The sequence below is a fragment of the Physella acuta genome, unplaced genomic scaffold (assembly GCF_028476545.2).
Source record: "Physella acuta isolate Inbredline_101_S28 unplaced genomic scaffold, ASM2847654v3 ptg000282l, whole genome shotgun sequence".
NCBI classification, from domain to species: Eukaryota; Metazoa; Mollusca; class Gastropoda; family Physidae; genus Physella; species Physella acuta.
Window position 1 is genome coordinate 71,670 of NW_026731801.1, and position 26,499 is coordinate 98,168.

General features: G+C 32.3%; 2 protein-coding genes across 3 annotated transcripts; both read right to left on the reverse strand.

Moving 5' to 3' along the window:
• Nucleotides 1-215: 215 nt before the first annotated feature.
• LOC131939523 (trifunctional purine biosynthetic protein adenosine-3) lies at nt 216-18,860 on the reverse strand. 2 transcript variants are annotated; one of them, XM_059297861.1, is made up of 26 exons: nt 18,842-18,860; nt 15,948-16,104; nt 15,409-15,531; nt 15,035-15,182; nt 14,755-14,935; nt 14,262-14,387; nt 13,929-14,016; nt 12,861-12,946; nt 12,496-12,664; nt 11,466-11,685; nt 10,832-11,060; nt 10,366-10,564; nt 9,926-10,174; nt 9,206-9,405; nt 8,738-8,894; nt 8,477-8,563; nt 8,195-8,376; nt 7,894-8,092; nt 7,342-7,590; nt 5,641-5,843; nt 4,952-5,105; nt 4,133-4,249; nt 3,874-4,004; nt 2,748-2,865; nt 2,123-2,262; nt 216-1,447 (listed from the first exon to the last, which is right to left on the reverse strand). In XM_059297861.1, the coding sequence occupies exons 2-26, from the start codon at nt 16,090-16,092 to the stop codon at nt 1,262-1,264; spliced, it is 4,086 nt and encodes a 1,361-aa protein (XP_059153844.1). In that variant the 5' UTR covers nt 16,093-16,104; nt 18,842-18,860; the 3' UTR covers nt 216-1,261. The 2 variants fall into 2 exon arrangements, with proteins under 2 accessions (XP_059153844.1, XP_059153843.1); XM_059297860.1 differs by lacking the exon at nt 18,842-18,860 and adding an exon at nt 18,142-18,175.
• An 877-nt stretch (nt 18,861-19,737) lies between these two features.
• On the reverse strand, nt 19,738-26,199 carry LOC131939521 (cleavage stimulation factor subunit 1). Its single transcript, XM_059297858.1, has 13 exons — nt 26,142-26,199; nt 24,450-24,580; nt 24,123-24,200; nt 23,898-23,990; nt 23,354-23,394; nt 23,125-23,247; nt 22,859-22,981; nt 22,339-22,414; nt 21,868-21,947; nt 21,439-21,594; nt 20,646-20,790; nt 20,409-20,489; nt 19,738-20,042 (listed from the first exon to the last, which is right to left on the reverse strand). The coding sequence occupies exons 1-13, from the start codon at nt 26,192-26,194 to the stop codon at nt 19,930-19,932; spliced, it is 1,293 nt and encodes a 430-aa protein (XP_059153841.1). The 5' UTR covers nt 26,195-26,199; the 3' UTR covers nt 19,738-19,929.
• Between the last annotated feature and the right edge of the window lie 300 nt (nt 26,200-26,499).

Consider the following 26,499-nt stretch of genomic DNA (forward strand, 5'->3'; position numbering starts at 1 on the left):
CTGTATGGGATGGCCTAACACAGAAGTCAATGGAGGTCTATATGGCCCAGAACACAGGACTACATAGGATATTTTTGTTCTGTGTTGATAGGTCACATCATTGGAGTAAGTGAAGAAAACATGTAAGAAAATATGTAACTGATTTGAGCTTCAATTTAATCTTTTTTTTTAGTAATATAAAATATTAATATTCAACAAAAACCTTACACACCAGATTAATGAGTATTTCTTTATTCCACACAGAGAATTACATGAACACAAATTGCAAAACATGTCATAACAGATTATAAATCTCTTAACAAAGCAATGGAAATGTTAAGAGTAAAAATCCTGAGCATTGTTCAATCAAAACATTTAATGTTATAACATCATTATGTAGAAAAAAAACATGTATAAAAATCGTAAGATCAAAATTCCAGGTATATTTACATAATAATCCACAAAACCAGTGCACAAAAAGAAAGATGAAACTTAAAGGTGAATGAAATTAAGAGGGGGAGTTAAATGATTTTTATTTTAAAAAAAGAAATGTAACAATGAGAGAAAAAAAGTAGTTGTGAGTTAAATCCCTTACAGGTTTGATTTAGTATAGGTAGAATATTTTGAGCTTTCTGTAGTAGTATAAGGCGGCAAAACCTTTTGATAATTGGTTACACCAAGTCAGAGCATGAAATATTCAAATAATATATTGGTAATCAATTGTCACAGTACTTCCAGCACACAACCATAATACACTGGACTCTGTAATGTATGTAGGATTTATTATATTCAACAAAGGTATTTATATTTGTATACATATACAAAACCTTTTGATAATTGGTTAGACCAAGTCAGAGCATGAAATATTCAAATAATATATTTATATGCAATTGTCACAGTACTTCCAGCACACAACCATAATACACTGGACTCTGTAATGCATGTAGGATTTATTATATTCAACAAAGGTATTTATATTTGTATACATATACATATATATTTTTATATATGTAGCTATTTTATGAAGCATAGTAATTTTGTTGACTTCCAAAATTTTGAAAGTGAAAGCAATAAAAAAGACACAAATGTGCCAAACCATAAAGCTGTAAGTTGAGATAACTGTCATGGTGGGTCAAAAAGGGGAGCGGAATATTTTTACCCCTTCCCCCTTCAAAACTACCTTTCTACACCACTGAATAGAAGTTCTGTTCCTCCAGTCTAGTCCTACCTACACACTCTACCAGTTCCAGATAAGTTTACCATCTGGTTCTACCTTCTACCTCTACCAGTTCCAGATAAGTTTACCATCTGCTCCTATCTTCACCCTCTCACTTGCCACCATCTCTAAAGCTTTAGGATAAGCCACATGCTCCACTTTCTTGACCCGCTCTGCCAAGGTCTCAGTAGTGTCCCCTGGATAGACAGAAACACTATTCTGGGTGATGATGGCGCCACCATCTACTTCTTCCTGCCAGCCAACATGTAAAAATTACATTATCATCAACATATAAATAAACAAAAATGACAGAGACAGCAAAAAAATTTAATCTGTACTAAAAAAAGGCAGGTAAAACAAAATTATAAAATTTTTATATAATATTAAGATCAGTTTCAATGATTAATTTTTTTTAAAATAATCGATAATAATTAATAAAGTAAAAAAAAATTTAAACCTATTTTACATCAAGGTAACTCTCACATTGAGAATGACAAAGGAGATAGGGTCTCAAGACTTGTTTTACTAACTGAATGAGCATTAAGAATTCACAAAGTAAAATGTTTTTTTAAATCCTCGTCTTACACCATTATTTGCATTGATCATAAAGATGATGTGGTCAGATGGTACAGCATCCAACCACTAATTCAAACAATCTCAAGTTCTGATCCCAGTCTAGAGTGTGTCATTTCTGATTCGACTCTTCTTTGATGGGTGCTTGACTCATGCAAGGGAAACCAAGGTGTCTAGGCACTAATGGGATGATTTTTATTAATCATTCTTTTAATCTTCTGCTAGGTCTCCACAAAAATTTGCCTCCTAGTAACTAAGCTAAAGCTCTTTAAAATTTACAAGTACTAATTTATTGTTAATCTTCAAAGAGGATATTTCAAACAATTAAATTATCAAACAGGATGTGCAACTTACAGTAACAAAATGTACTGTACAGCCTGAGACCTGAACCCCAGCATCTAAAGCCAGCTGGTGGGCGTGTGCACCCTTGAAGGAGGGAAGCAGTGATGGGTGGATGTTCAACATTCTGCCTGTCCATTTGTTGACAAACTCTCCTGAAGTAGATAGCAGTCTCATGTTAGGGGGGTTAATTAAAATATAGGGTTAATGTTTTTTTTTAAGAGTTGAATGGTGTAAGAGGATAAATAGTGCTGCCCACCAGTGTTCCCTCTAAGCTGCGAGGTTGCGCAGTAGTTATGAGCTGCCGCGCGATGATTTTGTAAACTAAATATATCCTTGTAAAAGACTTTTAAGAACACCGCACACAGAAAATACACGTTGCACACTAGCTTTTTCCCCTTAGAGGGAATATTGCTGCCCACATCGTTATTCATACAAAGGTAACATAAGATAAAAATTTCATCAGCTCCATTTCAGTTTTTACTCTCAGAAATTGGTGACCAACCCAATATCTGTCTATGCTAACTAATACAGAGTGACAGTTTTATAGATTTGATTGGTGAAGTGTGAAATCTACCCTTGAGTTAAAAACTAAAATGGCAGGCAATGGCCGAGTACTGACTGCTGAAATGTGACTGACCTGTTAGTATTCTCATAAAGCCAGCCAAACAGACCAGGTCAATCTGGTGTTGGACAAGCTGCTCATGGACAGCTGCATCAAACTCATTCCTGGACTTGTAGCTTTTGTGGTCAATCACCTGGAGACACAGAGTTTTACACCTTGGGTCTTACCACTATTTTCATTTAAAATAGAGGAATAAACTCTTTGAAAAGTCTATCAAAGTTTTCAAAATACTTTATAAATGCAACTCCACATGCACATTAAAACAACCTTTTTTTAAAATACTTTTACAATTGTAGTATACATTTAAACAACAGGTAATCGCATATATAACTATACTTTTCAAATACAAAACAACTATATTAAAATTAGAATAAATCATTCATCTGGGAATCTGATAATTTTTCCTAAAAAAACTGCAGTGGTTTCCTCAACATATGAGTTCCCCGACGTACAAGATTTTTCTGTTGAGCAGGCTAAAATTTGCTTTGACATACAAAAAAAGTTTGAGATGAGTAACCTTATTAGAAAGAAACACCCAAAAAGTTCCAACTGATTGTGCAACAGAGCTATTTAATGACACTTAATTTATTTCTGAAAGATTGTGAAGGGAGGAAAAAAACAAACCTACTTGCTCAGGTTTATTTTGACATCATGGATAGAAAAGTGATGAAAGTTAGGGCGAAAAAAAAAAAAACCAGCTAAGTGAAAATTGTGACAAAAATTAAGCAAAAGTAAATTACACTGGACAAAGTTTAAATTGTTTCTCATGAATAAATACATTTTATGCTCAAAATACGTATAAAAACAACTTAGGGCTGGAACTGATTAAAGGTATTTCTTTTAAATTAAATTGAGATTATTGCTTTAACATACAAGAAATTAGCCATACAAGCAATGTTACGGAACAAATTAAACTCACATCTTGAGGTACTACAGTAGTAACAAATATTATTGTAATGTAGTAAAAAAAAATTATTTACTATCCTGTTAAACTTAACATATTTTCACATTTGTGCCCAAAACACATGGAGTGTATGAAGGATAGTGTAGTCAACACTAACATGAGTCAGGTAACCATCAGAGTTGGGTAGTATCTGAGATGTTCTACAGACTCAAGCCCAGGACCCATCGTTGAACTTACCAGAGTTTTAATGCCAGCCCTCTCTGCTCTTTTTAAACCAAACACGTCGGCCACATTGGAAATAACAAGAGCGATTTCTGCACAGGAGTTACGGGACTTTGTATGGTCAATCAAAGCTTGAAGATTGGTACCTACATTGGGAGAGTCAGCACTTAAAGGAACTTCAAAATATAAATACTAACATTTCTAGTTTTTATAACTCATAAAAAATTAAGAGGAAAGTAAAATAAAGGGTGTAGAAGAAAGACTGAAAGCTAACCTGATCCAGATATTAAAACTCCAACTTTCTTTTTCATAGCAGGCAATGAAGGTCTTGGCCAGCTTTTGAGCAATGCACTGTTTAAGTTATCAATAACTATGTAATCAATAACACCTTCTGCAATTGATATCAAAATAACGTTTCTCAGTACAAGCAAGACATTAGTTTAAATATATAATGTGCTGATCAACATTAAATTTTATTTAGAACTATGTTACAGAATAGTGCTCCTACTGAATAACAGGTTCATGATATAATCTAGCTAAATTGGTACCTATACAAGGAGGGAATCTGTTGGTAAAACAACAGTATGACAGGTGTCATGGTGGACTTAACGAGCAGATAAAGTCTTTTCTTCCTTCTAAATGTAATGTTGAAAGAAATTTCCTCCAACACAATTAAATATTAAATGTTATGCACCACATGGACTGTTGACTCAGATTTCCACCTGCTTTTCTTTCTGGATAAGCTTCCATTGTCCATTCAAGATCTAAAACTCTAAGGCAGATGTTTGATTCTGGAGTTTTCTCTCCTACAAGGGTTGATGTACCCAGCTATCCAGCTGAGAGTTCAAACTTGGGATTTTTCAGTTTACCAGCCCAAATACACTGACATAGTTAAACACTGGATCTTATGTAGACTGTATTTTTACTTCCAGCCTATACATCTACTGGTGTTGCCCGATTTACATTCTAACAGGCTAAAATCACCCACCCCAAAGCTTAACAACTCCAAATTTATAAATTTGACTTTTTAATACAAACAGATTAAGCTCCATTTCTAGTGTTTGCTTATGTAGATGTGTTTTTAATGACCCACCTGGAGCTGGAACTAACGAACCAATAACACTATGCCTGGTTTGATTCTTAGTTAAAACAGACAAGATTTCGTCCACGTTGTCTTTGTCGACAATCAGCACAGCCCCAAGGCCACAGTTAAATGTCATGGACATGTCATGTTCAGAAACATTACCCTAAGATATATATTAAAACACCACCTGTCAGCCATTGTGAAGGAGTTAAGCTTTAACTTTTGACAAGAACATAATGAGAACTTTACCCTAAGATATATTTTAAACAGCAAATGAGCCGTGGAAAATGATTTAAGTTTACACAAAAACATGTCATAGATAAAGATAAGAGTACTGTAAAGGGAAGAAGACTTAGACTACCTGTGACTAAATTAATTTTTATGTAACCTGTAATTATTGTTTTGAATTCTATACATCGAAAGTTATCAAGTAGTTAACATGTCTATTGAGGACAAAAGAAAGGATCCTTGGTACATTCCAGGTAAGCCAAAGAGATGACAAATGTAAGGTTTGAGTAAGGACTTAGTTGATGACAGGTGAACGTTAGAATTGTTAATTAAGGTTGTTTTTTTTTTTTTTTGTTTTTTTTTTAAATTACATTAAAAATAACTGAAATTCAAAAAACTAAAATTATTTAAATTATATAAAAAAGATAATTAAGTATGGACAGATAAAATAAAAAAAAGCTGAACCTCACCATGAACTGTAGCCAGCCAAAGACTGGTGGTATGTGCCATAGGTTGGCATCAAGTTTAACGCCCAGATTAAAAGGCTTTACTCTGACAATGTTGAATTTTAGACCACCCCCTGTGATGTGAGCAAACGACTTTATCTTTTTAGACTGTAGCAAAGGCAGGACAGATTTCACATATATTTCTGTTGGTGTTAACAGCTGCTCACCTACATTTGTTTGATGAAAAGTAAATTATTTGGTGAAAAGTAAATTATTTGGTGAAAAGGAAATTATTTGGTGAAAAGTAAATTATTGGGTGAAAAGTAAATTATTTGGTGAAAAGGAAATTATTTGGTGAAAAGTAAATTATTTGGTGAAAAGTAAATTATTTGGTGAAAAGGAAATTATTTGGTGAAAAGGAAATTATTTGGTGAAAAGGAAATTATTGGGTGAAAAGTAAATTATTGGGTGAAAAGTAAATTATTTGGTGAAAAGTACATTATTTGGTGAAAAGTAAATTATTTGGTGAAAAGTAAATTATTTGGTGAAAAGTAAATTATTTGGTGAAAAGTAAATTATTTGGTGAAAAGTAAATTATTTGGTGAAAAGGAAATTATTTGGTGAAAAGTAAATTATTTGGTGAAAAGGAAATTATTTGGTGAAAAGTAAATTATTTGGTGAAAAGTAAATTATTTGGTGAAAAGGAAATTATTTGGTGAAAAGGAAATTATTTGGTGAAAAGGAAATTATTTGGTGAAAAGTAAATTATTGGGTGAAAAGTAAATTATTTGGTGAAAAGTACATTATTTGGTGAAAAGTAAATTATTTGAGGAAAAGTAAATTATTTGGTGAAAAGTAAATTATTTGGTGAAAAGTAAATTATTTGGTGAAAAGTAAATTATTTGGTGAAAAGTAAATTATTTGGTGAAAAGGAAATTATTTGGTGAAAAGTAAATTATTGGGTGAAAAGTAAATTATTTGGTGAAAAGTACATTATTTGGTGAAAAGTAAATTATTTGGTGAAAAGTAAATTAAAGGGTGAAAAGTAAATTATTTGGTGAAAAGGAAATTATTTGGTGAAAAGTAAATTATTGGGTGAAAAGTAAATTATGGAAAATAAACAAGTGTGTGAATTATATACTTTTAAAATTCAAAGTCTGACGGTTTCAAAAATATATCTTTTATATTAATAATTTCATTAACAACATAATAATCAGCTAGAATAAAAAAATACTGTTTGATAAAACACTACAAAATAATGGCACTGACATTGCAAAAATGTTAAATGATAAAATAACTAAACCTAAAAAACTTGCCCAAAACAAGCCAAAAAGACAACCATATACGTTAAAGTAAAACTGTAAAGTAAGTCAAGTTCGCTTTTGAACGAGGGCGCACGGGGAAGGTGAAGTAGATTTAACCTGTTTCTGAGACCTCTGCATGTAAAGGGATAGTGTAGTCAGCACTGTGCCCAGCTGTCTTTGCTTTCCCTGATGTAAGTCAGGTACCCATTGAAGTTGGGAGGATTTGGGGATGTGCTATATGACTCTAGCCAGGAACCCTAACTCAAAATTTCCAGGTTAGCAGTTGAACCATAAATGTTGTATTTTTTGTTTCATAAACAGTGATTTCCGTGTTTTACTTTACATTTTTGTCAACATGTTTTTTTAAATGTACTATAACACTTGCAAAACCATTAATAAAACTTTCAAATATTGTATTTACCAAGAGTCACATTTTTTTCATATGGGCACGGCATGTCATAGCTCAGCTCGTTAACTTTGACAATCTTCCTCACCAAGCTGAAGCCATTGCTGTGGACTCCACTAGATGCCAGGCCAATGACCACGTCACCAGCTTTAATAAGGTCCAGTGCGGGCAAAATCTGGGGTTTATTAATAGCTCCAACACAAAACCCAGCAAGATCGTACACTTTGCTCTTATATATAGAAGGCAGGTAGGAAATGTGTTCTTCTGGAAAACAGTTTAAAAATAAAATGGATCAGGTAAAGTATTTTCAAACAGTAAATTATTAAAAAGTAAAGAACTTCAATGGAAACAACATAATAACAAATAGTTATTTTTTAAATGATGGTATTGTATGCTAACAATTTTTTTTAGAAATGTGTTGTCACAACTGGGAATTGAGTTGACCGTGCAATTTGTTTCCTACGTTTTTTTTTCTCCAAAAGATTTTTAACTACTGTATTTATGTTTATCAAACCTGGGAAGGATACTTGCCATTTTTAAGTTATGTCTATATAAAAACCGATTTACCGCTAAAGGCACAACCAGCAATCTGACACCCTTGAGCCACACTTTTCAATACAGCCTCCGTATGCTCGTCATCTGGCTGTTTTGCGCCAAGGTAACAGGTGAAAAACAGTGGCTCTGCCCCACAGGCCAGTACATCATTCACACACATGGCCACTAGATCAATCCCGATTGTTGAATGGTTATTCATAGCCATGGCAATCTACAATTTCAAAATATATTAGTTAAATAAGTAAGTTATTTTTTTTTTACTTCAATGAAGCTAAACAAATAGAAGGTTGTTTAATTCATTAAAAATAATGACCTTCAATTTTGTGCCGACACCATCTGCTCCGGATACAAGAACAGGATCTTCTAATTTTAAACTGCTCATATCAAATGTTGAAGGGAGGCCATCTTTGTTCAACACACTTCCAGATTTCTTGGCAAGTTCCAATATGGAGGAAAAATCTGACTTCAAAGGTAGTTTGACGCCTAACTGTTTTCCTTTATAAAATAGAACAAAATAAACATCATTATTGAATTTTTAATTATTATAATTATCATAAAATATTTGTTCTAGACTAAGCATTAAAAAACTCTTTACCAAAATTTTCAGGAGCATGTTGATATGCCACGGCCTTGGCTTTCTCTAATGATGACTGGAGGTTGTCAATTCTTACTTGATCTTCACCTTAAACAAAATAAAAAATATGGTATGGTTGTCAATTCTTACTTGATCTTCACCTTAAACAAAATAAAAAATATGGTATTTAAACTCAAAACATTTTAATTTAAGTTAGCTTTAAGCATCTATGTAAAAATATTAAATGTTCAAATAATTAATAACATTCAATGAAAAATCCACCTGTAGATTTTATTATATGTCCCATCACTGTGACATCCTCTTTAACAATCCGTAATAAATTCTGCATGACAAAACTGGCATCGTCACGGCTGACGACCAGTATAGCAGACACACCACAACTTGAGACACAGGAAAACTCTTCAGCTGACAGCTTAGACTAGAAAATAATTTAAGTAATATTTTTAATTAACCTACAAGTCTATTTAAAGAATTGGAGGCAGTTATAACAATTTTTTTCAGTCTGGTTTAAGTGGCCTATTAGGTACTTGATGGTTTGTGAAACAGAAGATGGGAGCAATTTCTTTTACCACAAAAGATGAATAATTTTAGACCAGTAGAATGTCTTACTACCTTTATTTTATTAAAATTCTATCCAATGGGCGTTGAGGATGATTCAAGACTGGCACACCAAGCATCACCACAACCTCACCATCATGGTCTTACTTCTAAATAGTTACACGTACTCACCATGTAAGCCATCCATCCGAAGACTGGTCCAACCTGCCAGCTCAAAGAATTCACCAGGACACTAATGCCACTGTGAATAACTCGAGTCAAACATGTTTTCAGTCCATCGTTAACATTCAGAAATATTTTGACCTTCCCGGAATAGATGAGTTGTAAAATATTTCTCCCATAAATACTTGAAGGGACAAGGATTTCTTCACCTGAAATTTTGTTTAATTGTCCAAGCTAAAGAAACTCAAGTCAAAAAAAAAAAAACCAAATTGCTATATAAGGGTAATCATTTTGAAATTTAAAATAAAAACTGAAAATGTAAGTTCCTGTAGATTCTCAGTTAATAAAATATCACCTAAAATTTAAATAGAAAAAAGTAAAAATATTTTAAAGAAAGAACCTTCAAGTGAAAATAATAACATCTGAACTTTTTCTCAGATGGACTGTCTTCAATGTAGGAACTACTTAATTACTGGCCATACCAGGGGTTTAGGGTTAGACAAGCAATACAGTGTGAAGGTGATCTAACCATTGAACACTTTGGTGGTCTTAAGTTTTAACTGATGCTAGAAACAGTGACTGGACCAGTCACACTACCTCATCAATTACCATGCTGTCACTTCATTACACTAGAGATCCCCCAGATTCCAAAATAATACTTTATAACATGTTTACAAAAGAACTGTAATGATTTACATTGTTTTACTCAAATTAATTACAACAAATTACCTAATGTCATTCCTCCATTAACGCCGTTCATTTTATCCAACTTAAACTTATTTGCATTTAAAATTTGCTCCACCAAAACAAAATCTTCTTGTTGGAGTCTATTTGATGTCAAACCAATCACAATGTCGTCACACGCTGCGCTGTTTAAGCCCTGGTTAGTGTAGGTTGGTGGGATGGCACCAACAACAAAGCCAACGGCGTCGTAGTCCTCACCCTTGTACATGTTTGGCATCTCCGCTGTCTCTCCCCCTGTAGAAAGACATGGTGGGCGTGTACCATAGACAAGCCAGAGTTTAAGAATGACAAGACTAAAACTAACGACAACTAAAGTGTCAAATCACAACTATCATTCGTACAACTTAAGAAATTTCAATAAAACTACCGACAACTAAAGTGTCAAATCACAACTATCGTTCGTACAACTTAAGAAATTTCAATACCCATTAGCCCACATCCTGCCTGCACACAGGCCTCTGATACTCCTCGAATAAATTCTACAGCTGTTGGCACAATTAATTTTCCAGTAGCAAAGTAATCCAAGAAGTATAAAGCCTCAGCTCCAACAGAGATCAAGTCATTGACACATTGAGCAACAAGATCAAAACCAATGTTGTAGTGATTGTTTTGACTTTCAGCAAACTATAGCAAATTATAAAATCAGAAGTTATCTGCATAAGTGTTTCAAAATGAAATTTAAAGTTAAATCCAGCTTTAGGGACTATTTTATTTCACACAAACAAAATCACATATATTAGACCGAACTAACAGATACCTAATCAGCCTCACAACAATAAAAGAGTTGTGAATCTAAGTTCCCACAAAAATCAAAGAGATACCTGATGGACCTCAAGTCTTAGGGCAACAGTACCCACTCTTACTATCAAAGACAAAAAATCAGAGTGCTACCTTAATCTTAGCTCCTACTCCAGAAGTCCTAAAAGCCAGCACAGGGTTTTGAAAACCTGCAGCCTTAAGTTCAAACATTCCACCAAAACCTCCCAAATCTGATTCGCACCCAAGACGTCTGGTCATTTTGGCTAGAGGTTTGATGAGATTGACCAGGTAATCCCCAGCTTCAATATCTACTCCTGCATCTTTGTATTGCAAACCACACCTTTCCTCACTGGCATCAAATCTGAAAGTATTGACAAAGAATTGTTCCAGCAGGGATATTAGACTACAGCCATCTCACTTCATACAGGGGAAAAATGGAACAATATCTTTAACATGCAGTAATTAATCTCTTTGAGGTATAAGCTCAAGCCTTGGTCTTATTAAGTATGTAAGACAAATACAGACAGTGAGCTAAAAAATGTAGTCTATTATATTGTATCAATGTTTTTCTCATTAACAAATAACTCAGAGGTCGTTGTTTGGCATTTTTTACATTTTGTTTTGGCATACTGATTTATATTAGTGTTCTTTAGAATATGCAGGAGTGTTTCTTGTATCAGATCATCAAAAAACTGTTAAAAATTAAAATATGGAGATCAGCTTAAACAAAGTCAACAAAACAATAAAATTTGCTGCAACTCATCACCGTTTAAAACACTTCATCCCAATGTCTTTCCTAAAGAATGCGCCTTCAAACTGAATCCGAGCAGCCCCTTCAGTGGCCCTCTGTATCGCTGTGGCAGGGGAGACTGAAGTGGCTACAACAGCCAGCACCCTGCCACCACTGGTTACAACCTGCCCTGTAGCGTCCAGCTGTGTCCCAGCATGAAAGACATTCAATGTGTTCTTCTCAACTTCTGAGATGCCTGTTGATAAAGTAAACTTAAAGTTTAAACACTGACAACATCTGCAATAATGTTGATAATTCAAAATTTAAAAACTTATACAATTCTTTTAGGCCATCATGTGAAAGTGGAAGGCGAGGTAAAGCATATGACTGCTAACACCAAAATCTCAAGTTCAAATCGCAGGTTTGTTTCAGTAGAACATTCACCTAACTCTTGTTGGTACCTGACTTGCCTTAGGGAAAACTAAAGGCGTTTGGGCATAGTGCTAACCACACAAACCCTTCATATGCTGAGGTCACTGAAACAGGTATACTCTAGTTCATCTGCTCCATGGACAGTCAGATTCACAAGGGTTTTTATCGAGCTGAGAAGTGTTCATACACCCATTTGAAAACAAATTAGTTTACTTTTAAAAAAAAAAAAATCAGGACATTTTAATGAGGTGAAATGTATCAACATGAGCTGTCGTGGGAGGGGTGGAGAGTTTGTTTATCAGAGTCAGGGTAGAAAAGCTACGAGTCTGTGGTAACAATGGAAGGTTCGGAGGAGCTAATGGCATGAGGTGGGAGCTTCAGATGGGGCTGGGGTATAACTGTATGTTTCCTGTCCACAGATGTTCTATATAATTTTTTAATAAAACAAGTACTTGATGAAAATTTATTTTTCTGGTTTTTTTTTAATTATACATGATAAGAAACAACACTTGCAGAGATCCATTAAACGTAATTCAGACTTTGAAGTTAACACCCAGCAATGAGGGGAGATCAGGGTAGTTGAATCCTATACGCTGACTAGGCCAGTAATACACACAGTGACATAAAAACTTACCAGAAATGGGTAGCCCCTTCTTGTAAGAGCCTGGGTATCCCCCACTGACCACTACCACACCAACGGCTGTCTGCGACACGTCAAATGTTGGCAGAGCTGATGGTAGATCTCCACTGACACAGGCTTTCAGTGTGGTGAAGAGGTCAGAGGTTAACAGGGAGAGAATTGACTGCAACAAATTAGAAATAACTATTATACAACTAATGAAGATGATTAAAAAGAAACAAAAAATTATTTCAATGAAACAATTTTAAAATTTTAAAAATCCCATGTGTCAATACCTATTTAAATTACATCTCTAAAAAATAAGAAAATCTAGATAGATATTTCGGTTGATTACAATTAAACTTCTACAAGTAACATACTTGGGTCTCTGGATCTCCAAACCTACAGTTGAATTCTAGCACCTTTGGTCCATCTTTTGTTAACATAATTCCAGCGTAGAGAACCCCTGACAAAACATGTAAATTATCATACATGATACAACTGAAAACAAACAAAGAGTTATACAACTTTTTAAAAATGAAATTCAAGATTTTTTCTAGATATTTTTTAAAAATACCAGACTTTCTACAGACGATGTTTCAGAGACTAATTTATAAAATGATGCTCTATTATTTTAGCCAAAAATAAACATTCTGCAGGCTGTAGACACATCATTATTTATGCTTATAGCTGAGAAACTTTTGTCTGTTATTAAAAATACTGGTATATCCCCCCCCCCCCCCTACCCAAAAAAGACAGGTGGTAGGCGTGACGTTTGGTACCAAGCAGTACTAAACAGTACTCATAATCACGATGAGTTCACATAAGTTTAGAAATCAATGGCTGTTAATACAAGGAAGGGCAGGTTAGTTTCCTCCTAAACGTCAGTATTTGAACAGAGGTTTAAGAAGTAAATATAAAGTAGCAGGAAATTGTAGAGGCAGAAGCTAACAAATTAAAAACTGAGGTAGAATCTAGATCAATTATAGACCCTCAGTCACACACCTCCCCATAATTGTTTTTTATGACTGCCTGCAACCTTAGACAATCTTAATGCAAAGTAGCTGGTACAAAATAAAAATTGTCCATGCATGATCACTCTTTCATTAAATATTAATTCAAAATAGCCCAAATATACCCCCTCCTCCCCAGGGAAAAAATTAGAGTAAATTCACCAAAGGAATACCCTTTTTGATCGTTGGAAAATATGAACTTCATGGAAAAGGTCTGTCCCTTATACTAAATTCTAGACTTTTAAATAATCCACCCCAAATACTAGTGATTTTCCATACTTAATAAAGTCTAAAATTCACTTCTCTCAATCCCAGATTGTGGTTTACACAACCCCACAAAAACATATGATACATCAATAGAGAAAGAGTATGATTACTATTAATGAGGCTAAAATTCTCTGAAAGAAATTTCAAAGTTTTTGAGTTCATACTTACCAATAAATTTTTTCCCTTCTGCAGCCAATCCTCTTACAGCTTTTTCCAAAACATTTGTTTTAATAAATTCAATCTCTAACTCAGACAGCTGTAAAAAAAACAATATTGTGAGAATAAATAAAATATTTTTAGTGTACTTGGCAAGACAACAAATACATTGTTTCTAAACTTTCTACTGGAACTGGATTTTCCAAGAACGGAAAACATAACTAAGATAAGCCTAAACATAATTGTGACAACTGTCACATTTAGCAATCACTAAAAACCAAACTAATACATTAAGGAACGTTGCACTACTGAAGCTGTAATTTTTTTACTTGAAACTAAACTTACTCCTGGATAAGGACATATTGCACCCATCCCTCCTGTATTGGGACCCTCATCGTTATCCAATAACCTTTTGTGGTCCTGTGCAGCTGGCATTAAAGAAACATTATGGCCATCACTAAATGCCAAGACCTGCCAGATAAAATAATTCTATCAATTTTCGCAAAATAGCGTTAAACACTTTAAAAAGAACTACAGTAATAATACTATAATTAATATTAATATACTAATTAATATATAGAGACAGATACAATGTTTATGAAATATTAATTTTTTAGTACATTGTTTTTTTTGTGTTATATTATGAGTGAACTGATCAGATACTTGAGACTGAAATCAGATAACGCCTTAATGGCGCATAACAAGTTGTCATGAAATACTTAATTGTGTTGGAGGGAATATCATCCAACATAACAATTCAGAAGAAAGAAGATCTGATACTACACATTGGCTCAAACATTAGAGTTCAGTCAAAAAGGATGAGATAAAAATTTTTTACTGAGGCTTCTGGTCCTTGCAGCAACTCTTCAACAACAATGACATCTCCAGCAGCACCGTAGATTTTCTTTGTCATCATTTCAGTGACTGCGTCACAAGCCTCCTGCTTTGATGATGCTACAACCACACCTTTACCTGCTGCCAGTCCGCTGGCCTTCACTACCCTTGCATCAAAATCTGCACTATAATAAATAGAAAAATAAAGATCAACACAAATCTTAAAACAAGAAATTTTTTAAATTATGAAAGAGGACGGATACACAAAATGGCAAGATTCTTACTTTTTAATAAAACTTATGGCTTCTCCTGGATTTGTAAAACTTTTGAATTTTGCTGTGGGTATGTTATGACGTATCATAAAGTCTTTGGCAAATGCTTTGTCTGCCTCAATCTGGGCTGCTGCTGCAGTGGGGCCAAATGTTGGAATACCTGATAAAAACAGATTGTTTTTTAATGGAAAAGTTTATTAAACTATTTGTATATAAATTTTAAAAGTCTGACGAGGATTTGAATTTTGATCTTATAGTTCAACCAGTTTAACCCTAGTTAAGAAATATGAAAATAATAATGAACTCACAAACCATACAGAACCCAGTAAGTGTGTTTAATAGAGCATTAATTAACTTTTTATTAAAAGATGTTACGTAGATTTTACCTTCATTAGTCAAGAAATCTACAATCCCAGCAGCCAGTGGATCTTCTGGACCAACCATAACAAATGTTATGCCATGTAATTTGCACCAGCTTGCAACAGATTGGAAATCTAACAGATTCAATGCTGAAAAAGAGGTCAAAACTAATTAAGCTAAATTATTACAAAAACACCAAGATTAATAAAATTATTAATAAAGTTACTTCCCAATAAGTGATTGTCTCAGACAGATTCTGAAATTGAGGTGGCAGAACAAAGTGCCTAGTATAGCTATGGAAAAGGACAAGGCAAGAGCCCATGACAGTGCAAATGAGGAAGTAACGCTGGGTGCGACATATACTGCAAAAGGCCCACACTAAAGTGAAACAATAATCAATAAGCACTTGAATGGGAACCCCCAGGTAAAACAAAAGAAATGAAAACAGTAGGGATGTCTTGGGAGACTGGAAAATCAACAGTGGAAGAATAAAAGTAAGTCAAAGCCACTGAGTGATTAATATATTCAAATACTCCATAAATATTCATCTATTATTTTTACTTACAGACATTTGTTACTTTATCAGTATTTGCTGTTCCAGCATTACCAGGTGCAGCATATATCTTCTCAACGTCTGGTGACTTGGTCAACTTCCAGGCTTGTGCATGTTCCCTGCCACCACTGCCTATAAGGAGTATCTGCTCAGACATCTGTGTTTGTTTCTGAGTAAACAGTAAAGATGAAAACTAGAACAAATCAGACAAGAACTCATAATGAAATAACATTATTTATAAAGGGAGACCTTTAGCCTACAGGCCTTAATTCTTTTTCAAGTTAACCATCTAGGAACGTAGAAATATGCAAGAGCACAGAGTGACTGGTGCTGATAATAATAAACTTTTAAAAATTAGGCTTATTGGATTATGGAACTGGCTGCTCTCTTACCTAGTCTTCTAATCATTTACCCAATACCGTTTTTGGTATAATTCAATTTTAGTGTAATTACTAATTTATTCGCAGTTACAATTTCATCATCAATTGTGCTTAATCTATTAAAACATAACTGAAACACATTGTGTGTTCATTGCAAATAAACAGAAGTGTAGCCTTATACACAAAACAAAAATTATTTTCAATTCTCTGCATTTGCATCAATTCTTTAGGCTAGACACCACAGATAAAAAAAATATTTATTCAACATGTTGCTGGGTGTTTAATAAATCCACATGTTAATAGTTTTTTAAACTATAGACAAAAATAATATACAATCATCTAAAGTATTTCTAAAGCAGTTCTGGTTGCTGCAAAAACCATCTTTTATTTTTAATTTAGAACAATTAAAATCCTGCTACGATTTTAGTCGTAATAATTTCTACTAGGCCTAGATCAGGTCATCTTGATCGACTTGATTGTCACAAATCCTCCTCAATGTACAAGCTTTTAAAATATTTTATAGGCCTAGGCCTATGTGTTTGAAATTGATTGTTGTTAACTTTTTTGTAGATTATTACACGCGTTTCTTATTGAACTTACTACAAATTCCTAAAAACTAAAAAGATTCAGAGAAGCCTAGAAGTAGAAGAAGTGCTGAAGTCAAAAGTATTAAGTAAGTACTAAGTACTTACAGTACTAACTTAAGTAAGTAATTGTAAGTAGTAAGTAGGGTAAAATCACGATATAGCGTCGGTTATTATTCCGGAACTGTACAGCAGTAAAAAACAGTAAAACCATGGCATAGTCTGTCGAGCCGTTCCGGAAACCACCGGAAATACCGTAAACCATCATTTATTTGCCGCCATATTATTTTTAATACATAATGTTTAAAAATGTGCAAGGATTGATTTTAGTTGCATTTTAAATACTGTTTTGCTAATTATTTTGTATTTCTAATTATTTTAAGTGTATGTGCTAATTATTGCTGCTACTAAACATTATTCTAGTTATTCTTACTACTTTTAACTTTAGTTAATCTAATCGTCTTATTTACTAACAGAACTAGAGCTGGTTGTCGCAAATCTTCTGCAGGTTTTTTCTGTTTCTTAAAAAAAAAACAATTACTACACTCGAGTTTATTAATAATGTTTAGATTTTCTATCTGTAATTAATTTTCTGTCAATCAAACTGTAAATTAAGTTAAAACATTAATTTAATGCACTTGACTTTATTTTTATTTCACCGGTCAAATAAACTATGGTTTACAGTAACGAATGTTACCGAAACTCAACGAACATTACCCAATAATTTCCGACGCTATATCGTGATTTTACCGTAAGTAGACCCTAGTTTTCCTACTGTTTCTTCTAGACCTTCTAGATAGATACAGATAGGGTAGATACATTACTATGATTACTAGATCTACTAATAATTAATAATACTAGAACTAAGATCTAGAATCTAGATTCTAGATCAGTAAGATTAGATTTTAGATCTATGATTTGGTTGTGTTTTTTTAATAAAATACGTTGACTGTATGCTCTGTACTGTACTGTAGATGTGTGTAGATCTAGACTCTAGCTTTCTAGATCTAGATTCTGGAATCTAGTTAGTAGTTACTAAAGTAGCCGTGTGTGTGTGTAGTTGTGTAGGTGAACGTGAAGCTGCGAATAAATTTACGCATTTATTAGCGGCATTACGTCGCTAAATTATAAATTAAAAAAAAAAATTTAAAAATGCCTTGATTCAAATTAGGTGTAGAGATTAAAAAGAAGCTGAGTTTACTGACTAACACAAAACTGATAAGGTTAACAAACTAAACTTACAAACGCAAACAGCACTGTAGCTTTTGTAGAGACGTTCTAAGTTAGATTCTAAATGAACTTGTAATTGTTTACGATCTTGAGCACATGGAAAAGTGCTGAGTTTCCGTACGTCAAAAGCGTAGCTCTATTTAGTCAACTACTTTGAGGCTTAATGGTGGTTTTTATATGAATACTTGTACCTTCAATGATATAGAATATAGACTAATATATTTGTAAAGCCTAGCAGCTATTACATTTTGTCCTATTGATTTTTGTATTTTTCTCTTTAATTTTCAAAATTTTAAGCCTATAAGCCCAAAGTGCTTGATCGGTCAATATGATAAAAAGCAAATATCCTTCCCAAGAGCGTTACGCACTTTCAACAATTTAAATGTTCGAAAACTAGTCTAGCACTACAAAAATGTAGACTGTGGCTTAATAAAAAGAAAGTATATCTTAGAATTCATCTCAAGAAACAAATACAATATAGTACCATATTTTTCTTATTATAAGAGATTGCGCACATTTTATATAACACCTAATGTGGACATTCTAACAGACCCAGTATAACGTCATTTTCCTAGACCAATTACAATCACACCCGCATATTAGACAACTGGTCCCAAAAAATACGTTTTTTTTAAAGAATAAATTTTAATCTAATAAAAATTTTTTTTTAAAATAACTAAAATTATAGAGAAACTCGACCTTTACAACTTACTTAAAAGTATTATTGTATTACTATTATATTAAGAAATAATATGCACACCAGCTGTGCAAAAATAATTTTAATAAACCAAGGAATTTGTGGCTGGCTTAGAACATTGCCCAATAAATACAATAGGTAATGACGTCACTCTCCCATACCCTCTTTACTTGACATAAAAGAGTAAAGTACCTCTTCAAACATTTTGATCCATGGGGTAGGCGAAGTAGAGTTCACTTGTTTCAGTTACCTCGGCTAATTAAGGGATAGAGTACTCAGTACTATGCCCAGTCACCTTTACTTTCCATTTGAATCAGGTACCATAAAGAGCTGGGTGGACTCAGGGATGTCCTATGAAATTGAGCTCAGGATTCTATCTCAAGACTTAAGGGTTAGCATCCGAACACTACAATATTTACACTTAAAATATTTCTGTCATCAAACAATCAATTTTCTAAACCCAATGCAGCAAATTATTTCAATTTTACATTGTTCCATGAAGCTTATAGCATTACTGTCCATCAATGCTACATGTTTTTTGCTAAACTATTTTTTAATTCTATTTAACCTTTTTACAGTTTGAGCTCAAAATGCTTTAAATGCTATTTACTTAAAGAACCTAAAAGCTAAGAGTCATAAACATAAACGCAGAAAAAACTTTTGATAGTTAACTTCAAATAGACATGACTTTATTTACTGATAATTACTCACAATTCTCACAGAAAAATACAAAAATACATAAACTTCCATCAGGATATTATTAAACACGGCTGTCTATAAGCAATATTTATAATAAAACAAAATATATATTACATGTAACTACTTGAATATTTCAATAAAATCCATACATTTCTACAAACAATAAAGAAATATCCTACAGAGCTGCCTTTTGAAAAACTAATGACAATATTTCTCAACCGATAACAGGTTGCCTTAATAATGAAAACAATAATTATTTCATGATTAATTTGAACTTGTATATCTTTTCAACACATTTTTAAATGTAATTTAACCTAACATCATTTCTTTTTTAATTTTCTACAAAAAATAATTAAAAAAATTTGTTTTAATAAAAATAATTGTCAGATGTATTTATAAGGTGCCTAGTCTGTTGTAGCCTTTCTGTACCAGAACCTTGCTCGGAAGTCATCACTACAGGAAACAAAAGCAGGACCAGTGGGAGAGTGAGCTAAAAATCTGACAACGCCATTATGACCTAGATAAAAACAAGGTGCATTATAAATTAATAGTAGTCATTTCCTCAAGCATAAATAGCAAACTACATTAAACCTCATCATATACACAATATATACCTATAATTATAAAAAAGTTTAGTGACATTATAAATATAAGCTCTTGTTGGAATTATAATTTAATTTTTTTTAATGAACGCTTTTTATCACTAAGAAAGCTGTTCATTTTATAATTTTTTTAAATCCCTTACAAAATACATCCTAAGATTTCTAGTTTTTTCACAGACTGAATAAAATTTTTGGTTATTATTTTAATCCTGCTTAGTTATTTTAACTCGAAATCAAATAACTGAGCATATCATTAAAAAATTATACACAGAATAATGTACCTAGAGATAAAAGCCTTTGACGTTCAGCATTTCTTGAGTCCCAGCAACATAAACTTGTAGTTTTCTCGTCAGGGAAAAGCACTGAAATTAATTTAGATGAAGGAAAAATTATTAGAATACTCAGAGATAGTTATTTAGAAAGCACTGAAATTAATTTAGATGAAGGAAAAATTATTAGAATACTCAGAGATAGTTACTTAGAAAGAACGGAGAAGTGCAAAAAAGTTGTGAACAAACCATAATCTTCGGTATGATTGAAGCAAGCCACTGTGCCATGTTCCATCCCACCAGTTACACCTGCACCAGTGTAAACAATCAGGCACCTGTTGGTGGACAATTCCCACAGCTTTACAAGGCTGTCTTTTCCACTGGATAAAACATACTGAAATAAAAGGCAATCAAATACAGATCTTTATCAATGACAATGTAGTAAAGATGTTATCAAATCAATGCCAACAGAACGCGACCATAAGTAGAACTAACAGAACAACAGAATTAACAGATGTTGACAGGAAATTGTTTACAAAAATGTAATAAAAATCAATTCCCAAAATATAGTGAATTTTTATTTATGTATTCAGAGCTGTAACTTTATTTTTTTTTCTTCAAAGATTACCCTAAAATGGTTCAGCTGAAAAAAATGTCCTTTTATTAAGGTGTTCAGTTACATTACTGGTTGATACAATGCTTAACTCAGTAATTTTCTCAAAGGTTCTGAGTTTAAATACTAGTTATACTAGTTTCCTACCATGGACTAAGTTATTCAACTGGAACTAATAGAGACCTAGAATTAAGTTTGACACACATCTACTAGTAAAGAGATAATATTTATTTGTTAACTTTCTATACAGTACAGTAACTCTTGAATATATGTTTGCCAGAATGCAATAATAAAAAGTTATTTCTTAAAAATAATCAGTAACATAGGCTACAGGTACATCTTATAATCAGATTAAATTTTCTAGCGTTCACATTGTTGGAATGTAGGCTTATATCAGAAAACTAATTTATCCTTGTCAAATAATATTACCTTGGAGTTTCTGGTAAAATTAACAGAACAAACTTCTTTTCCGTCATGAGCTTTATGGAACGTGTTAATACACTTGTGACTGACACCGTCCCACACTTTGATTGTGCCATCAATAGAACTTGATACAAACATGTTTGCATTAGGGCTCCATTTCAGCTGAAGGAAAAAAAAATTTAAATTATTATTTGTAATTGTAACAATTTAATTGTCTAACATCATTATGTATTTTAAATTACATGCAAACATTTAAGTAAGAAAGTTCCCTTTAGGATCTGGAGGCCCTGAGGATCAGGTGAAGAAGAGTTCATCATGCGACCATGGATTAAGAGTAATTATAGTGAAACAACAATGTTGTAAAAAATAATAATCTGACAACCACTGAATGTGTTATATTAATAAGAAAAGTATCCCACTAGTTTCATCACTTACCCCTGTTATTCTACCACAATGCTGATCATGAGCATTACTTCCAACAAAACACTGAAATGTGTTGACATCATATAAACGAACTGGAAAGTTGATTTAAAAAAAGACTATTAAATATTACTAGAAAAATACTTTTTTTTTTAAATTAAATTTGTCGCTTTTTACAGTTTGTATTATTTTAAAATATGAATTTATACACTATTACATTCAGTTACATATTTCCTAAACTTATCATAGGTACTGTCTAGAACTTATATTGAAATATGTCAATAGAAATGTATGCTTATTATTACTGAAAATATAAATTTATAAAAAATATTAACAAAATTCTATGTTTATTAACTTGGATTTTTTAGATTTTATTTGAATTGAGATCAGTGTACAATTCTCCTAATGGCCAATAAATGGTAGTAAACCAGTACTACACAAAAAGCTAAACTCCCAAAGAAAATTTAGGTATACAAAAAACCTTACTAGTTGGGTGCCTTGTGCCAGCTAACAAGTATTCTCCACTGGGATGAAAGGATATCTGTGTTAGCTCTGAAGCTTCCTAGAAAAAATTTCAAGGGTGATAAATACTTGCTTTTTAAAATGCGAGTAGCAAATGCAATTCTAAAAAATAACTGATGACTGATTTTAAAAGTAAAAGATTAAATAAGCATGCAATTGTATTTATAAAAAAAAAAAAAAAAATGATTTTGCTTTCGTGACAAAGAACTTCAGCTTAATACTTTAATGTTAAAAAAGGTTTTATATTTGCTATATTTTAATAGAAACAAGTTAAGCCAGCTGACAACCACAAGGAAAAACTTAGAATGTAGCAATCATCAAGTCTACATGTTAAGTAAACAACTAAACAAAAAATTGCTATTTAAAAAACATAGTATATTTAAATAATGCAGAAAATCGAGAAAATGATTCTATTATCAAAGAAAAACTTACTCTTCTCATATTATCATACTAAAAATACCAGTAATATGATTAAAACACAAACCTGTATACTTTTGAAGGCTTTTTTGACAGATGGTTTAGAATATTCAAAAAAACGAATGCTGAAATCATCACTCCCTGAGGCAAGGATAGACTCAAATGGGTGGAAATCAAGACACGTCACCTCCTAGTACAGTATAACACAAAATTATAACTAACTTTTTTAAAATGATGTTGTTAAACAACCAACATAACATGCTATATAAATATATATAGTTTCTTAATTAAAGCCACTGAGTCAGTGATATGAAATACAAATGTGATGCATACGCCATTATGGTCGTATAATGTTCGAATGACTGGATGATTCTCCATCTGCTGTTGTGGTGTTTCTAATGCCATAACATCTGCTGGTGTTGCACTTTTTGATAACATTCTTTCTACATCAAGAACCTGCAATACATTAAATAACAGTAAATTAGCTAATGATTCATCATTCATTTACTGTGTGATTGTACATTGTATTCAAAATAGAAAGATGTTTTTAATAAAATGATACCTTAATTGAAGCATCTTGAGATCCAGTGGCTATAAGCTGACCTAGAAATGAGATGCAATTTTAGAGTTGAAATTAAGTTTTTTTATTGGAATATAACTACTTAAAACTGAGTTACTTAGTTAGTGGTAAAATTGAAGAAGTAAGTTACATATATTTAAAAAAAGATGGCATATTTTTAAGCTGATTTTGTATTATCTGGCTTTTTACGATACAAATGAATGCTAACAAAGCTGGCATTTTAAAAATTTCCGCTTATGTTTACCTTACCTCCACAATCATAAAGTAATCTATACCATACATTTTCTTAATTAGTCTTTTATTTCCTTTTGTCTTACCTAAAATATCAGTTGATGCATTTATTTAATAGCGATATTGATAGGAATTTTTAAAATTTAAAATTACTCCAAATGTGAAGAGGAAGGTAATAGAAATAAAATGTACAACTGCATACACCCTCTAAGAATGTAATGGAAACATTTTATTTTAAAAAAGAGTTATAATCGCAATAAATAGTCATAGAAGACTGAATTAAATCTACTTATACCTGTGTGGTGAAAGGCAGCACATCTACAAGGTCCCTTGTGAGCAGTCACATAACAGGTCTCATACAAAGCAACTTCAGGAGAAATTGTCTGCACTAAAGACCAAGTTTTGCATTTAAAGCACAGCCAAAATAAGCTTATTAAACCTAATTAAACTATAGTACTATAAAAGTTTACAAGTAGTCCAACAAGTATTTTATAATAAGGTGACAGAATTATAAGTGTACCTTCTGTTTCAAACTCTAAATCAATGCCAGCACCTGGTTGAATAATCTCTCCAACTAAATCTTCTTTCTCTTTGTTCTCTAAAATAGCAAGGGAAAAAAACAATAGAACAAATTACTATAAATTAGGCAAAATCTTATTTTTAAAAGTATGTTATTTTTAATAAATAATGTTTTAAATCTAGATACATAAAACATGTGAAACATCCCACTTGCAAATAAGGACTATAGAACTCCAACACTTTTAGCAATAATCTCTGTGGGAATAGTTAATCTTCAAATTTACATTTGGGAATTCAACATTTGAAAAAAAATTTTAAAACATGTTACCTTCATCATCATACTTTAATCCCAATTTTACAATTTTTAAAAGTCTGTCTGAAGGAGGACAGGCCGGGTGTGGTTGAATGATTGCAGCTAAGCCCACAGCAAGATCTTTGTACCCATCATAGAACAACTGACTATATAAAAAAAAGTAGAGCTCTTAAAAACTTGGTTAAGAATACAACATACATATTTTGAAGTTTCTAATTATTTCCAAATTTAACATACTTAATTGCAAAGTGTATACATTATATTATAACAAAACACAAAAATTAGGGCCTAAACTGATTATGGGACTGAGAAAAAAACATTTGCAACTGATCGAATCATTGTATGGCAGCCAAAAAATTGTAATAAGGTGTTGCTACAAATTGGCAATAGAATATGGATTAAAAGAAAGCTTGATGTTTGTTATCCTGTATTTGTTTCATCACAATGTTTTTGCATTTATATTTATTACTAATCAAATTATATTTAAAGCTATTTGATTGATTTGTTTGCATCATTAAAATAATAATTAAAAGATCCAATTCCTTTTTTTTAACATTTGCTTTGTACAGAAATATATACAATACAGAATAATTATTGTAAATATGAACCATCAATTAATAATTGAATTTTACCTTTACAAAAAAAGGGGTTAACATTTTAGAAGAAGAAATACGCAAGTATGTTAGAGTAAAGTAAACTGAGATAGGGTATACATAGTGTCAAATTTGAGCAGGCTGTTTTCCTTTCAAGAGAAAAATTTCCACAGAAATTGTGTTTCTTAATTTTGGTCTAAAATTTGGCAAATTAATGTAATGTACAATAGAAAAGCAGGTAGGCCTAATTCATTTTTATTATATTTTTGCATTCAAATTATAATGAGCTGCTTTAGCAAATGAAGACCCTTAAAAAAATCAAAACCGAGTATTGGGGCTTGAACTATTTAGAATACTGTTGCTTTCATTACTTTCAATATCTCCACTATAGGCCTAACTACTAATTTTATCAAATTTATTATGGGCATTGTCAATGTCAATTTCTTGCAAGCTTGACAAATCAGAATTTTCTTTTTATCAACAGTCTGAATTCACCTTCGATAGGCATCCCCTCACCAAACATATTGTATGTTTCTCTGCATATCAAGTGCTTTGTGGTCAATACCCTCATTTCAACCAAATAACAAGTTACAAGGGAGGGGGGGGGGGGGAGTACACACATGTTTCATTTCAACCCAATGCAAGGTTTTTGTAAGCAAACATCCGTAACTCGTTGGATCTAGTCAATTTTTAGCTTCTAATTTTGTATTGAAGACTAAATCTAGAATCTATGTTCATGTTGTTGTGTCTTTTATTCAAATGATCAACATGAAAGTATTTATTTAAGAAAGTTTTTGGGCCTAATTAATACGTTAGCCTAAAGCACAGAATATGACAAATCTACTTTACAACTTGGATCTAGTCTAGTAATCTACTAGATCTATATCTATTCTTAGTAATAGTATTGTAGGATCTAGAATTCTAGATGTACTTCCAAGTTCCAATCGGACAATCGACAAGGCAAGGAGTAGTAGTTAGGTGAGTAACAATAAACTCAATCACAGAAGACAGGACGCTAGCCGTCCAAAACTAGTTTTACTATTTTAGTATTTTACTATTACTATACACATGGAGTGTTAAAGCTCGTTATTACTGCGAAAAACGTGTAAAGTACCTTATCATTAGTCTATACATGGTTTCTCGTTTCTTAATTTCGAAATCATCCATTGCTACTTAATATTTATTTGGAAGGTTTGTTGTAAGAATAAACACCGGTAGAAAACGCTATTTCTGAGAGTTACTTTCTCTTTACTGATGCTAGGGATCCAATTATTTTGAAGTTTTAATTTATTCTTTTGCTTTCATTTGTGTTTACTCGAGAGAGTTACCATAATTTAAATATTAAAATTATAATCTTATAATTATAGGTAGGTCTAATGAATATGAATTATTTTCATTTTTTCTTTATTTTTAAATAAACGCAGTTTTATAAAACAATAGATTACTCCCAAGTAAAAATCGAACATTAAAAT

Excerpts from the sequence above, each read along its gene's own strand:
- LOC131939523 (XM_059297861.1), bottom strand. The coding sequence starts at position 16,092 with ATGTCTGAGCAGATACTCCTTATAGGCAGTGGTGGCAGGGAACATGCA. Across the intron at positions 9,406-9,925 it reads TAATGGAGGAATGACATTAG|GTGAAGAAATCCTTGTCCCT; the intron begins GTAATTTGTTGT and ends ACAAAATTTCAG. Across the intron at positions 2,263-2,747 it reads CTTTATGAGAATACTAACAG|GAGAGTTTGTCAACAAATGG; the intron begins GTCAGTCACATT and ends TATCTACTTCAG.
- LOC131939521 (XM_059297858.1), bottom strand. The coding sequence starts at position 26,194 with ATGGATGATTTCGAAATTAAGAAACGAGAAACCATGTATAGACTAATG. Across the intron at positions 23,991-24,122 it reads TTTAGAGTTTGAAACAGAAG|TGCAGACAATTTCTCCTGAA; the intron begins GTACACTTATAA and ends CTTGGTCTTTAG. Across the intron at positions 23,395-23,897 it reads TGCTGCCTTTCACCACACAG|GTCAGCTTATAGCCACTGGA; the intron begins GTATAAGTAGAT and ends TCTCATTTCTAG.